This window comes from Phacochoerus africanus, chromosome 5 (assembly GCF_016906955.1).
Source record: "Phacochoerus africanus isolate WHEZ1 chromosome 5, ROS_Pafr_v1, whole genome shotgun sequence".
NCBI classification, from domain to species: domain Eukaryota; kingdom Metazoa; phylum Chordata; class Mammalia; order Artiodactyla; family Suidae; genus Phacochoerus; species Phacochoerus africanus.
In genome coordinates, this window is record NC_062548.1 from 105508558 (window position 1) to 105523860 (window position 15303).

At 38.2% G+C, this 15303-nt stretch overlaps 1 protein-coding gene across 3 annotated transcripts in view; it reads left to right on the plus strand.

The window, feature by feature from the left end:
* MAP4K3 (mitogen-activated protein kinase kinase kinase kinase 3) overlaps nt 1–15303 on the plus strand; it is a 198075-nt gene that overhangs the window by 98517 nt on the left and 84255 nt on the right. For all 3 annotated transcript variants that reach the window (XR_007135149.1, XM_047782228.1, XM_047782229.1), the window contains exons 3-4: nt 1515–1605; nt 15022–15086. Coding sequence is in view for 2 of the 3 variants with exons in the window: in XM_047782228.1 (XP_047638184.1) it covers nt 1515–1605; nt 15022–15086 (156 nt within the window). In the remaining variant the exon portion in view is untranslated. The remainder of the gene's footprint in view (nt 1–1514; nt 1606–15021; nt 15087–15303) is intronic.

Sequence of the window (15303 nt, forward strand, 5' to 3'; positions counted from 1 at the left end):
GTCCTATTCTCCCTTTGGAGATCTTTGATTTTGTATTCATTTCATTGCAGAAATTCTGAATCTGACATACTCTCTCTTCTCTACTATTTCTTCTCTTGTAACTGGGACAGTAAAGTGGGTTTTGATATTGGGCTCAAATGGCTCATGGTTAGGCTCCTTCAAGTCTCAGTTACATTTATAATAGGAAAATGCCAGGGCCGGAAATGTCAGGGCTTGGCCATAACAACCTCATATTTATGATTTGAGCTTTAGTTTGGGAAACCTGTTTTTAACTTTGCCACTAATATACATTTAGTCAGGCTATTCATAGTATATGATGATTTAAAAACTGAATTAGTAGTACAAAGCTACTTTGATTTAAATGCAAATACTTCCACATGTTTTCTTTCTGCGTAGTCTTTGGTTTACCACATTTGCATTCATGGCAGTTCTGTTTCTCTCTATGACAAGTGTTCATTCAGGAGTCAGCATCTGATACTGTTATAAGATTGCCAGATTTTTTTTTTTTTTCATCTTTTTGCTATTTCTTTGGGCCGCTCCCGTGGCACATGGAGGTTCCCAGGCTAGGGGTCAAATCGGAGCTGCAGCCACCGGCCTATGCCAGAGCCACAGCAACGCGGGATCCGAGCCGTGTCTGCAACCCACACCACAGCTCACGGCAACGCCAGATCGTTAACCCACTGAGCAAGGGCAGGGACCGAACCCGCAACCTCATGGTTCCTAGTCAGATTCGCCAACCACTGCACCATGACGGGAATTCCAAGATTGCCAGATCTTATTTTGAAGAATTTGGGCAGGGAGAGAGCAGAAGGTGAGAGATTATTTGCTAAATAGTTTGACTAGGCTTAAATATAATCCCATTTTGCATCCCAAAACAGCTGGAACAGGGCACTAAAATATAGGATAGGCCTGCATATATAGGACAACTACTAGAGTGTAGACCACTCAGCTCTACAGAGAGAGCTATGGAGGTAGACTTGATATTCCCAGTGTATAAGGGTTCCTGGCCTAACTTTAAAAAGAATTACTTCCTTGTGCAAAATTATATTAAATGTTATTTGCTAATAAAGGGGGAAAATGTATGTTTTCTAGTGAAATACGATGATTACATCCAAGGTATAATAGTAATAGTAGCAAATGCTTATCTAGTGCTTACTCTGTGTCAGATACTATTCTAAGCATTTTACATACATTTAGCCCACTTAACCCTTCCAACAGCCCTATGATATAGGTTATTATTTTTATCGTCATTTTACAGAGGAAAAAATTGGCACAGAGAGGTCAAGTAACTTGCCCAAGTTCTCACAGCTTAGTAAGGGACAGAGTTGGGATTTTCATCCACATAGTCTGGGACCAGAGTTCATGCTTTTAATCACTGTACTTTCTTTCTATCAAGCAAGAACTGAAGTTGTCATTAAAAGCAATATCAAAGTTACTTATTATGTTTTGAAACAAGTCAACATTTTGAAATTTACCTATTAAATATTCAACATGCTTATTTTCTTATATTCTAGGAGAAGACTTTGCAGTTGTGCAGCAAGAAATTATTATGATGAAAGACTGTAAACACCCAAATATTGTTGCTTATTTTGGAAGCTATCTCAGGTACATTGTTTGTTTCCCTTATGAAAAGCAGTTAATCACCTAATATATTTAATAAAATAAAGTTAGCTCTAATACCATGTCTTATAGTTTTCTTCATGCTTTGAAAGTAGAATATTTTCATATGAATGAAATTTTTCTTTATGGCCTCTTTATGTTCATTCTTTAACCAATATCATAGTCCATGATTTGACTGTTATTGTTGGAATTCTGGATGTAGTTTCAGTGAAGAAGCTGGCAAGTAAAAACTGACTTTTATGGTTAGTCTTCCTGTGGTAGACTAGAGATCTACATACACCATTCTGTTGCTCCTTTCTTCTAGTCTTGGGTGAATTTAGAAAGTATATCTGTCATTTTTAATAGAACCTTTTTTTCTTTTGTGCTTCTAACCTCAAGGTATTGCATCATCCCTTCCCTTCATTGTGTCCAAAGGACTGGGAATTATAATTATTTCACTAACTTCTTATTTTCCCAGGTCCTGAAGTGAACTTAGAAAGACTGTGAATTACCACTTCTTGTTTTGGTTTGGCAGGACCAAGTCAGGTTCCCCAGATCATATTCCATAGGAGGTGACCTCAGGGTCAAGTCTTATATTTCCATTCACTTCTCTGCAGTTATGAGTTGAATACTGTGACCTAGTTGTTTTCAAGGTTGCTTCCAAAAGGAAAGGATTGGAGAATGATTTCTTAGATATTGTTTAAAAACTCTTCTGTTTGGTTCCCATATACTTTAGGATAAGATAAGGATGTAACTTACTGCAGCTCCCATTCTATGCATGAGGCAAATACAAAACACTTCTCTTCTGATGCAGGCACAGCATATGGAAAAGACTGGGCATTTCTGCCCTCTCTTCTTTCCAGCTTGTGAAAAGCCAACCGGACCAACTCTTCTTGATTCTAACCAGTCTTGGACAGCTTTGATTGCCCACCTTCACTGAGGTCGAAGGGTGGGATTAATGGAAATTTTAGTTCATTTAGGGACAGGCACTACCCCCAGGTCAGTGACTGCTAAACATTTTAAATGGGTTCTTTAATAGCCAACTTAAAACTACTTTAATGGTGAGTGATTCAGACAACAACCTAACAACAGTTCCTGCATCAGTTTTTATTTTATTGACAGACCCAGCATAGTAACTATCAGCTGAAAGAAATTTCTTAAAATCTTTTAAGCTCATGATGCAAATAATTGATTGCTGCCAATATGTTAAAATCATCACTTCAAGAACGGTTTGTTTTACTCTTACTGGTCCTAACAAAATGACCCTACATAAACTCATTTGGGAAGAGCTTTACCAAGTTTTCTGCCCCCTAGGGGCAAAGAGGTCTTTTCTTCTTCTTCTTCTTCTTCTTTTTAAGAGTTTTTGTGTTTCTCCAGGGACCCTGAACTGATTTTTTCTCAAACATGATCATACTTTTAGAAGTATGGGACCTTCCAAAGCCTAACCTATTAGTTCAGGGTAGTCCCATCCATTTACATGGCACTCTTGGTGTAGTGAAATAAGCATGGTTGTTTTGCCCCAGAAACAATAGTGTAGTTGGTGGTTTAGAGCTTGATTTCTGGAGTCAGAGTGTGGTTGCTTGAGCCATGACTCCATCACTTATTAACTTTGTGACTTAATGGCAAATTACTTAAAACTGTGTTTTATTTCCTCACCTATAAAATAAGGATAATAGTAATAGATACATTATGTGATAGCTATGAGAGTAATCAGTAAATACAAGTAAAGTTTTAAGAACAGTGATTAGAGGAGTTCCTGCTGTGGTGCAAAGGGATCAACAGTGTCTCTGCAGTGCCAAGACTCAGGTTCCATCCTAGGCCTGGCACAGTGAGTTAAAGCTTCCAGCATTGCTGTTGTTGTTGCCTAGGTCGCAACTGTTGCTCAGATCTGAACTCCATATGCATTGGGGTGGCCAAAAAAAAAACCAGTGATTGGGACATAATAAATCCTCAATAAATGGCAACTGCTATTACTACTCTATTGCTGTAATTACTAATAACTTTTTAAAAGACTGTCAGATTAGTGCCTTATGCAATCTTTTCAAAATACTGTTAGCAGAGTTCCCATTGTAGTTCAGCAGGTTAAGGACCTAGCATAGTCTCTGTGAGGATGCAGGTTCCATCCCTGGCCTTGCTCTGTGAGTTAAGGATCTAGCATATCTGGCATTGCTTCAAGCTGCTCTGTAGGTTGCAGATGCGGCTCAGATCCGGTGTTGCCATGGCTGTAGTGCCCACCTCAGTCGCAGCTCCAGTTCAACCCCTAGCCTTGGAACTTCCATATGCTGCAGGTGCACCCATTTAAAAAGAGAAAAAAATGCTGTTAGCAGTATTACTCCATAATAAGTATTATTTCCATTTTACAAATAAGGTGTTTAAGAGAGTTTCACACTGAATATTTACTTCACAGTCTCATTTCAAGTTACTGACAGAGGAAGTCCTAGTTCTTTCTGTGACAGTATGCTCATGGGTCACATGACTTTTGACTTGGCTTTTCTACTTCCTTGCCAAAAAAGCTGACCAAATAAACTTCTAGCACCTCACCCCCTCCTCCAAAACGAAGCAAAACCAAAAAAACTAACACTACACTAAACTGGAATTTGACTTTCTGGGTTACTTAGGCAAGAGCTTTCCCACACAGGTTAGGCAGCAAAACGTTTAGTCTTATTACCAGAATGCAGAATTCCTTTGGGGTTTGTATCCATTTTTGTTGAGATTTGGGGCAAAATAGCACAAGTCCATGGTAACACAGTGTTTAACCTTAACTTTTTTTTTTTTTAATGGAGGTTCCCAGGCTAAGGGTCTAGTCGGAGCTACAGCCACCAGCCTACACCACAGCCACAGCAATGTGGGATCCGAGCCGGGTCTGCCACCTACACCACAGCTCACAGCAACGCTGGATCCTTAACCCACTGAGCGAGGCCAGGGACCAAACCCGCAATCTCATGGTTCCTAGTTGGATTTGTTTCCACTGCGCCATGATGGGAACTCCCTTTAACCTTAACTTGGAGACATGCTACAAGAAAGCCAGTTTGAGATTATGCTTTACAAGATTGCACTTTTAGATTTCAGGAAACATGTATATTGACTATATCTTGAGTGTCCTTTTTCTAAAGTAAAATTTTTTTGATTGAAGCATAGAGTACATACAGAAAAGTCTACAAATTGTTTTGTGTATTGATTGATGGTTGTTTTTTTTTTTTTTTTAAAGAGGGTACTTTTATTTTAATCTAAGAATACAAAGAGCAAAATAGCCCAGAAAACATAGTGAACAGACAAAATTAGGGGTTTGGGTTTTTTTTCATTTTGTTTTTTGCTTGTTTTTTCAGTGAAGCTGTGGCCATTTGGAGTTGTGTGATCTGATATAGGAGTACTGGTTTAAATAGATGATTTTATTCTGTAACTGGTGTAGTTGATGAAAGTCATACAAGAGCAAAGGATGATGTAGTATAATATAGAACAGTAATTACTCCTCTCTTTCTCTAGCTTTTCTCTTCTGCAGGGATTCTTCCTAATTAAAGTCTAGACTCAGCCAAATTTGGAGTATGAGATAATGATTATTAGCCTTGTGGGTGTTAGAGCTGGAAGAGACCAAAAGGACTTATCACTTAGCCCACTGTTTTTACTAATGAGAAAAGGGAGTGCTGGATAAATGACTTCTTTAGGTTATCCAGCTACTCATTATTGGCACTGAGATTTACACCTGGCTCTGCAGATACCTGGCCAGCAGTCTTTTTGGTATACATATTAGTCTGGAAAGGGAAAATTTAGTCTCAAAGAGAACATGGTTTCTTGAATTCTTATTACTGAATGATTTTATTTTATTTTTGTTTTTATTTTTATTTTATTTATTTATTTTTGGTTTTTTTTTTTTTTTTTTTTTTTTTTTTTTGCCATTTCTTGAGCCGCTCCTGCGGCATATGGAGGTTCCCGGGCTAGGGGTCTAATCGGAGCCGTAGCCACCAGTCAATGCCAGAGCCACAGCAACGAGGGATCCAAGTCGAGTCTGCCACCTACACCACAGCTCACGGCAACGCCGGATCCTTAACCCACTGAGTAAGGCCAGGGACCGAATCCGCAACCTCATGGTTCCTAGTTGGATTTGTCAACCACTGCGCCACAACGGGAACTCCCATTACTGAATGATTTTACAAAAGGCAAAGAAAGAGCTTCTTTATTTGAACCTGATACAACCCCCCCCCAAAAAAAATATATACTGTTCTTAATAACTTTCTCCCTTCTATCTTGTTGCCATTACAGCCTATATAACTAATTTAGACGAAAGATTGGAGAAATTGAGCTAATGTGGTTTTGACCATTAATAAGTTTCCCCTCCAGGAAATGGGACTAACCCTATGAATTTACTGAATAGATGACCAGGATATAATCAAGTTCAGAAACCTATTTTATAGCAGGATAGCTACCCTCACTTCCCAGAGAAATATTGAGACTTGGCTCCTGTAAAACAGAAGCCTAGTATTCTCAACAGGGGCCTTCCTTACTTGCTCTTTAATATCATTAAAAGCCTGTGTTCATTACGTGCCTAATTGCATATACTGTACAAGCAGCACTGAATAGGTAACATTTTTCTCTGGAAGTGTAAAATTTAAAACAAATAGTCCTGGTTTGGTGTATATTTTTATCTATGTATTTGTGTGTATATCTATAAAACAATAGCTTTAAATCCTCATAGACCTTTTCTTTATTCCCAGTAGAGTTTAACTATTGTTTCCTTTAAGCAAAATGATTTTAACATCGGATTCCTTCTAGGCATTTCTTAACCCAGCATATCCTTTAAGAATAAATTAAGAAAATTGAGGAGTTCCCATCATGGCTCAGTGGTTAATGAATCCAACTAGGAACCATGAGATTGTGGGTTCAATCCATGACCTTGCTCAGTGGGTTAAGGATCCAGCATTGCAGTGAGCTGTGGTGTAGGTTGCAGATGGGGCTTGGATCTCACATTGCTGTGGCTCTGGCGTAGGGCAGGGGCTACAGCTCCGATTCGACCCCTAGCCTGGGAACCTCCATATGCCACAGGTGTGGCCCTAGAAGAGGCAAAAAGACAAAATTAAAAAAAAGAAAATTGAGACATTCCTTTATAGATCGAACTGATAAAACTCAGCTTGAATATCAGCAAGTGATCCTCAAAAGATAAGCCACTGGACAATCAAATATGTGGAGTTATAGTGTCAAAACAGTTTTAAATAGATATTTTAAACCTTTGAAATCCAGAGTACTAGTTTAGATAACATAATTTAGCTCATATTAATACTATATCTATAAGTCACCACTATTTACAAAGTATTTCTACATTATTTCTTAGGATGTATAGAGTGCTGTATTTATTGATTTCTGGAGGTACTAAGATAAAGACAGCTCCTTGCTTATTATGGAATAGAACCAATAGACATGAGTAAATAAATTGCAACATAATATTCTAAGTGCTAATCATTTTGATGTAAGATACAAAGTGGTAAAGATGGTAGAATATCTGATTTTGTCAAAGTGAAGAGAATCAGAGCCAGCTCTATAAATGATGCGATTCCCAAATATTGGGTGTTAAAGGATTAGTAAGCATTTACTGTGGTGTATGTATGAGTGTAGAAAATTGTAATTTCTGAGAAAGGAAATGCATGCATGAAAAACACCATGAAGTGTTCAAGAGACAGTTCATAATCTCGTATTAGAGCTTAAGAGAGAAAAGATGTAGTTTCAGTAGATAACGCTGAGAGATTTAGGCAAAAAAGAAACCTTTTATATGTATTGAGCATGCTTGTTGAAAGGTTTTAACACAGAGTTTAGTATATTCTATGGGGGATGGAATTGGAGTATAGATGATAGAGGCAGGGGGTTAGTACATTTATTACAGTGATCCAAGAAAGAGATGGTAGTCTCTCGAGGTATATAGAAACTGGAAGACATTTTTTTCTAGAGCCAGAGACAGGACTTGCCAAGGAAACCATAGAACCTTAACTGGAAATGCCTTTTTGAATGTTCACACTATGAAAATGAAAATTACAGTTAAATCACTTTAATTTATACCCAGCAACCCTCTTTTTTTTCTTTCTTTCTTTTTGGTCCTTTTTTTGTCTTTTCAGAGCCACATCTGCAGCATTATGTAGGTTCCCAGGATAGGGGTCTAATCAGAGTTGCTGCTGCCAGCTTACGCCAGAGCCACAGCAACACCAGATCTGAGCCACCTCTGAGACCTACACCACAGCTCACGGCAACACCGGATCTTTAATCCACTGAGCGAGGCCAGGGATTGAACCCTCAATCTCATGGTTCCTAGTCAGATTCGTTTCCATTGCACCACGACGGGAACTCCACAACCCTCTTTTTTTAAAAAAAGAAACTTAATTTTGGAATATGTTAATCTATATAGAAGTTGCAAAGATAGTACAAAGAGTTCTCTTAGCTTTCCCTAACGTTAACATCTTACATAACCATGGGACATTTGTCAAAACTAAGAAATTAACATTGGCACAATACCATTAGCTAAACTAAGATGCTTCATTCAGATTTCACCAGCTTTTCACTAATGGTCCTCTTTTGTTTTTAGTTTCTGTTTACACTGATACAAACCACATTGGTTTCCTTCAAGTGCAATCTTAGTAGTAGTTATACCAGTTACTTCAGGTGCCTTGTAGGATGGTTGGCATTGTCCCTGGCCTCTAGGAGATAGTTGCCAGTAATATCTCCCCGAGTTGTGACATTAAAATGCCTCTAGACATTGGTTTTTTTGAGGGACAGAATCACCCTCAGGTGAGAACCACTGCTTTAAGTGAGAAATTTGGTGGAACTGCCTTATGAGATACCAGAAAAACCTGGGGCTTTTTCTACCAAACATTTGTTCTGAAGGATGCTGACATTTGATTTGAAAAAATGAGTCTACGGAAAAATTAGTTTGGCGAAATAGTGAACCAAACAGAATTAGAGAAGTTGTATTTCTTTTTTTCTTCATCTTCCCTCTCCCCTCTGCTCTCTTATCTTCTCCCCTCTTTCCTCCTCCCCATTCTCCCCTTCTAACTTTTTCCAGCCCATTTCTTCTCCTCTTTCTTCTCTTCCTCTTCTTCCACCCACCTTTTCCTCTCTCTCCAGCAACTCCTCCTTCCCTTTCTCCTCCTATTCTGTGCCCTGACACCACCCCTGTTCCCTGGGCAGTATTTCTCAAAGCCCTTAAAATACCAGTGGCATTGTTACCTTCTAAGAAAAGACTAACTATAGGATATGACATTTCCAAAACTGATTTAACTGTACAGTGATTTCTTTTTGGAAGCATACTTCACATAGGACTGCTGTCCAATAACCCATTCTTTGGAAAATATTATGCTGAGCTGGGGGTAGTTAGATATAGTTATAGAGAAATAGGTCACCTTGTATCCCCTGAAAACAGAGCTATCCCTCATTGCTAAAGGAAAGCAGATGGATGGGTTATGTATAACTTCTCGGAATGCAGTAGTTTTTTAGTATCTGTTTAAAAATGAACCAAAACATTTTAAATTCAGCTCACATTTAAAATAAGTTATCCTAAGTTAAAATATCCACCAGTTATCGAACTTTCATTTTTCACATTGGTGGTTGAGGTTACAGTTGAATTATTTTGCCGAATATGGTGGAAAAGCCATTGGCAAGTGTTCTGGTCAACAAGATAACCAACAATCAAGTATAGGGATCAGGGGACTGCAGCGAGGAACATGGCCTTCATTCTCTCCCAGGGGAAATGACTGAGTATGCCACTTTCTAGCAAATACTCCAGCTATTTATTCTTGTTGATCATGCACACATTTTTTTTGCCCACCTCCCCCCAGCATTCTGAAGTTGCCGGGCCAGGGATTGAACCTGTGCCACAGTTGCTACCTGCACCACAGCTGTAGCAATGCCAGATCCTTAACCCTCTGTACCACGTGGGAACTTCCAATCATGCTCCCATTTTATTGTACTTTTTAAATCCTAGTATATTTGAGCACAATATATAAATATTTAGTTTTTTCAGTCAGTATGGGAAGATTTAAAAGTGTGTTTTAGAAATGATAATTTAATGTAATAGTTATTAGAATGTTAGTTCATATATGCTCTAGTAAACATCAAGCTAGAAGATGAAAATAGTGAACTATTTCCCTCCTCTGCTTATTTTTCTGTTCCTTACCAGATAGATAATTTTACAGAATAAGAAAAAAGAATTCTAAGGATTTGTTGCATCAGGAATTAATCATGATACATGGAATATTTGCCTCAGTGGTTAATTTTATTTCAATTCAAATACCCAAGGACAAAGATTTCATAATTTATTGGCTTACATAGCATGGACTGATTTGATTCAAGTCCTTTCCTGTTAGGCAGATGGCTTGGTGAATGACCAAAAGCAAGTGCAGATTTACCATCGAAAGAGAGACATTCAGGGAGCAGATGGAAGTCATTTTTCTAATAGACTCTGAGTATTGCAAGCTTTTTTGATAATACCAGACTTAACTAAATAGAATGTTTAAAAAGGTAAAGTATTATAGGCATCTTAAAAAGTAAATTATTATGTATATAATTGTGATTTTTTTCTCTCAGTATGTAGGTTGGAAAGTAATTTTACATAGAGTGAACAGAAAATTGTGTTTTAAGCAAGATGGGAAAGTGGGTAGAACAGCTGCAAGTAGAGGATGGTGAAATATGTAAGAAAGAGAACTTGTTTCCTGCATCCATTATCTTTACAAAGGAGAATTGCTTTCAATCTGGAAAGGGTCGGAAAAGCATTATTAAGAAGGAATTGAGAAAAAGAACAAAAAAAGAAAAAAAAAAGGAATTGAGGAATTCCTATAGTAGCTCAGCAGAAACAAATCTGACTAGTAACCATGAGGTTGCAGGTTTGATCCCTGGCCTCGATCAGTACGTCAAGGAGCTAGCATTGCGGTGCGCTGTGGTATAGGTTGCAGACATGGCTTAGATCTGGCATTGCTGTGGCATAGGCCACCAGCTGTAGCTCTGATTCGACCCTTAGCCTGGGAACCTCCATGTGCCACGGGTGCGGCCCTTAAAAAAAAAAAGGCAAAGAAGGCATTGAAGCGCAGATAGGTGAGTAGATCATTATAGAGCACCCAGACACTTTAAATGAATCTAAACATTCAGGTTAGTATAAATCGTATTTCAGTATTTCATTACTATGCTGAAAATGTAGCAGACGTATTTGTCATCCACTGTCAGTGAGTGTCTTTTGACAAATAGGAGAGGTGTCAAGAATTAGTAATCAGCATTGACCAATTTACAAAGAAAAGGGAAAAATGATTAATAAAAACAAATATAGACCATTAAATGTGATGTCAGTCGTCTGTCCCCAGCAAACATTTAAGATAAAGTATTAATCAGATAATTAGTGAGTGCTTATGAGAAGGAAGTGGTAATTAGCATAACTTTAGAGGTTATATCAATCAATCCCATCTCTCTTCTACTTTTTTTTTTTTCTTGAAAAAGAAAAAGGTAGGAGTTTCCACTGTGTCACAGCGGGTTAAGAATCCAACTGCAGTGGTTCGAGTTGCTGTGGAGGCACATGTTTAACCCCCAGCCCTGTGTGATGGGTTGAAGATCCAGCATTGCTGCAACTGCAGCATAGGTCACGGCTGAGGTTCCGATTCAATCTGTGGCCCAGGAATTTCCGTATGCAGGGGGTGTGCCTGTGAGAGAGAGAGAGAGAAGAAAAGGCAGTTTTGTTTATTTACACTTTCACTGCAGTTCTGGGAGCAATTTAAGGTGTCTTCTCACATAAATACACAAGATGAAATATAACAAAGGAATAGAAAACAGCTTATGTTTACTGGCTTATATTCCAGGTCCTGTACTAAGAAGTGTATATTTTATTTCATTTTATCCTAAACAGATCCCCAAACCACCATTCAGGCAGTTTTTGTAAGATGTGAGAACTCCCCACTGCCTGTGGCTTAAGCACTTGGGACAGATATTTTATATGAAAGATTCCTGTGTGGCAGATATGAAAACATTTTAGAGCAGCAGTTCTCAAAACGTTTGGTCTTAGAGCCCCTTTTTTTACACTCTTAAAAATTATTGAGTATCCCAAAGAACATTTGTTTATTTGGGTTACATTTAGTGATATTTACTATTTAGAAATTAAAACAAAAATTTGAAACGAATATATAAGCACATATGCCAGTAGCTGTCAGAGATATGGTGTCATCATCACACTTCCTGTAGCCTTTGGAAAATGCCTCTGTATTCTCAAGAGAGAGGGCAAAAGGACAAATCATTTTTAGTGTTATTAGGAAAAGGGGTTTGACCTTGCTGACCCCTCAGGGGCCTCTCTCAGACCACAGTTTGAGAACCATTGTTCTAGAGGAAGGATTCAGTCGAGAGATGAGGCTATAGAATCCTGCATACACATATCAAATTGGAATCTGAGCATCATTCCAAAGAATATGGGTTAATGAACTTGCCTTACTCTCACACATCTCCCTTTAAGCAAAGGCACAGAGAGGTGTCAGATGGTCATTCTGAGCAGTCTACATAGTTAGAGTGCCATTCGTGTCATCAATGGCAAAATTATTCCTCGTCATGAGGAGGGGGGAGTTCCCTTCATGGCATAGGGGAACCGAATCTGACTAGTAACCATAAGGATGCGGGTTCCATCCCTGGCTTCCCTCAGTGGGTCGGGGATCTGGCGTTGCTGTGAGCTGTGGTGTGGGTTGCAGACTTGGCTCAGATCCTGTGTTGCTATGACTGTGGCATGGGCCGGTAGCTCCAATTCAACCCGTAGCCTGGGAACCTCCATATGCTGTGAGTGCAGCCCTAAAAATCAAAAATATATGTGTGTGTGTATATATATATACATACATATATATATACACACACACACACACACACACACATATATATATATATATATATATATATATATATATATATATATTCCTCATGTTCCTAAGCACCTTAGTGAAGTCACTTGTACAGGTCAAAATAGTTTATGAGCAAAGCTCTTGTGGTACCTACCTCTGGAGGGTAGACTCTTGACTGCGTTCTTTCTAACCAGTCACTTCTAGAGTGTGTGGGGGTGGGGGCGTATGTTTCCAATTAAAAATAGTGTCACACTGCCTGTGCTGAAGTATGTTAAGTAAAATAATTGGAGAGCTAATAAGATGCATGTGAAAAAAAATTTTTTTAAGAAATGAAATTTATAAAGGAGGACAAAGTCCTATGCATAGTTTCAGTGAACCAGATATGCAAAATGGAGTTGGAAACTCATGGAACATTTAAAAAAATCCAGAGGTTTTAGTTAACTTCAAACTGCAAACCAGCAGTTGAATGTAATTGCTAAGAAACTGAAGAGAGCCTTTAGCCAAGTTAATAGAAATATAAGTGTTCAAATAAAGGGGAGATAAATGTTAAATTCTCTGGGGGATTTAGATTTCTCCCTGTATAACAGTCCCCAGTCATAAATGCCTTCATCATTTTCGATGAGGCCACACATCTGCCAGCCCCAGACATCTATTCTGAGAGTTAATTCAAACCAGGCCACTGGGCAGCTAGTTCACACTTTACCTATCAGCTGTCCTGCCTCAGTTTCATTGGTATGTGGACCACCTGTGAATTTTAGGTCCTGATTTCTTTTTCTGGGCTTCACTTCTTTAGCTTTGCCTCTTGAATCATGGTACTTTTTTACTCTGTACTCTTAGGTTTGCTGACCTTCACACTCTGATAGCCTGTGTTCCTTTGTTATATGGAGCGTGGTCCATTGCATTCAACCAGGTCAGCTCACCTCTCAGGTCTGCCTCGTCACACCCCACTGCCATTTGTGGTCCCCTCCTGATAACAACTCTGCCTGTAAATGCACTGTTCTGTAGTACTCAGAATGGTACTTGATTCTGGTGTCCAGTTTTTAGAGACATTGACCAACTAGAGATTATCTAGATGAAGGTAACTAAACTGAGGAGTCTACAAACTGACCATTGTTTTATAGTATGACCTCAGCCTATTCCAGCTTCATTTCCTGCCTCTGTCTCTTCAGATAGCCTGATAGTGTCCAACTCATACTAAATCACCCACATTCTCTCAAATGTGGCATCTTCTTTCAAATTTCCATTCTTTTACGCCTGCCCTTTCTCTTTTTCTTGGTGGTGAGTTCCTGCTTTAACTTCAAAACCCAAGTCAAATGTTACTTCCTCCCTTAAAGTTTCCATTAACTTTACCTCTGGATTCTCACAAAACCTTATACATACCTGGATTATGCACTAATCAAACTATAATCCAGTCCAAAGGTCAGCAGAATCTTTCTGTAAATGCCCATGTAGTAAATATTTTAGGCTTTGTGTATTTTGTGTGTTTCTCTCTGCCACAGTTGTTTTAGTACAGAAACAGCCATAGATATTGTGTAAATGAATGACTATGTTTCAGTAAAACTTTATATGGATACTAAAAATTTGAATTTCATCTAATTGTCACTTGTCAAGATATACTATTCTTCTTGTGATACATTCCCCCCCCCATTTAAAAATATGAAAAACTTTCATAGTTCTTGGGTTATGCACAATCAGGCAGCAGGTTAGATTTGGCCCACTGGCCATAGTTTGCTGACCCTGGATCTAATGGATTTATTTATTCTTTCAATCACTCATGCATGCATTCATTCATGGAATAAATATTCATTTGCTGGATAGCCTTCTACGCACTGTAAATGCAGTGGTGAGAGAAACAAATACACCATTAAGACAGAATTTTTCTTCTCCGTTAGTCTGAACTTGCCGAGTTCAGAGACTTTGTGTTCCATCTCTGCTTCCCAAGAATAGTACATTTCCTGGTACATTTTGAGATGAAGTAATGAATGATTCAACAAAGGAATGAACAAAGGAACAAGCTATTAAATCTTTGCTAATTATTTCTCCTGTGACTCTATGATATGTGAATGTGAAAGAGAAATGCTACTAAAGACAGGTGAGTGACAAATTTTTAACAGAGGTTATTTTGGAAAGATCTTTGTTGTGTTTAGATATGAAGGTAAATTTTACATTTTGTCTGTCAATGAGAGCACAAAGTGATATACGTTGAGATATATTGCTATTCTGTGATGAAGCTTCTACATAATTTTTGGTGTGAACCTTTTAATTAACATTTAACTATTGTAAAACAGTCATAGGGTAGATGGCAGTAAACTGAGGGAGGGGAAATTTAGTTTTTAACTAAGGGGACATTTTTTCTCATTTGGATATGCCTGATGACATCTTTATATCCTACAGATGGTATATTTTAAGGATTAAAACCTTGAGTTATAGTAACACATTGTATTAAGTAATTCTTTTAGAGATTAGCTTTTCTCTTAGCACGTTGCATTTATATGGTTTTTCAAGGTATTGGCGTACGACCTTAATATACTTGTTACTTCAGATTTTTTAATCATGACAATGTGATAACATGCTTATTTTCTTTTTATAGGCGAGATAAACTTTGGATTTGCATGGAGTTTTGTGGAGGTGGTTCTTTACAGGATATTTATCATGGTAAGATCCAAGTTATGTGTTAAAGAGATTAAGTCGAATTTCTTAAAATATAGTTATTTACTGGAGTTCCCACCATGGCGCAGTGGATTAAAGGATCCGGAGTTGCTGCTGTGGCTCAGATTCAGTCCCTGGCCTGGAAACTTACATATGCCATAAGTGTGACCATAAACTTTTAAAAAATATATGTAGTTATTTACTATGTTAAATATTAATATTG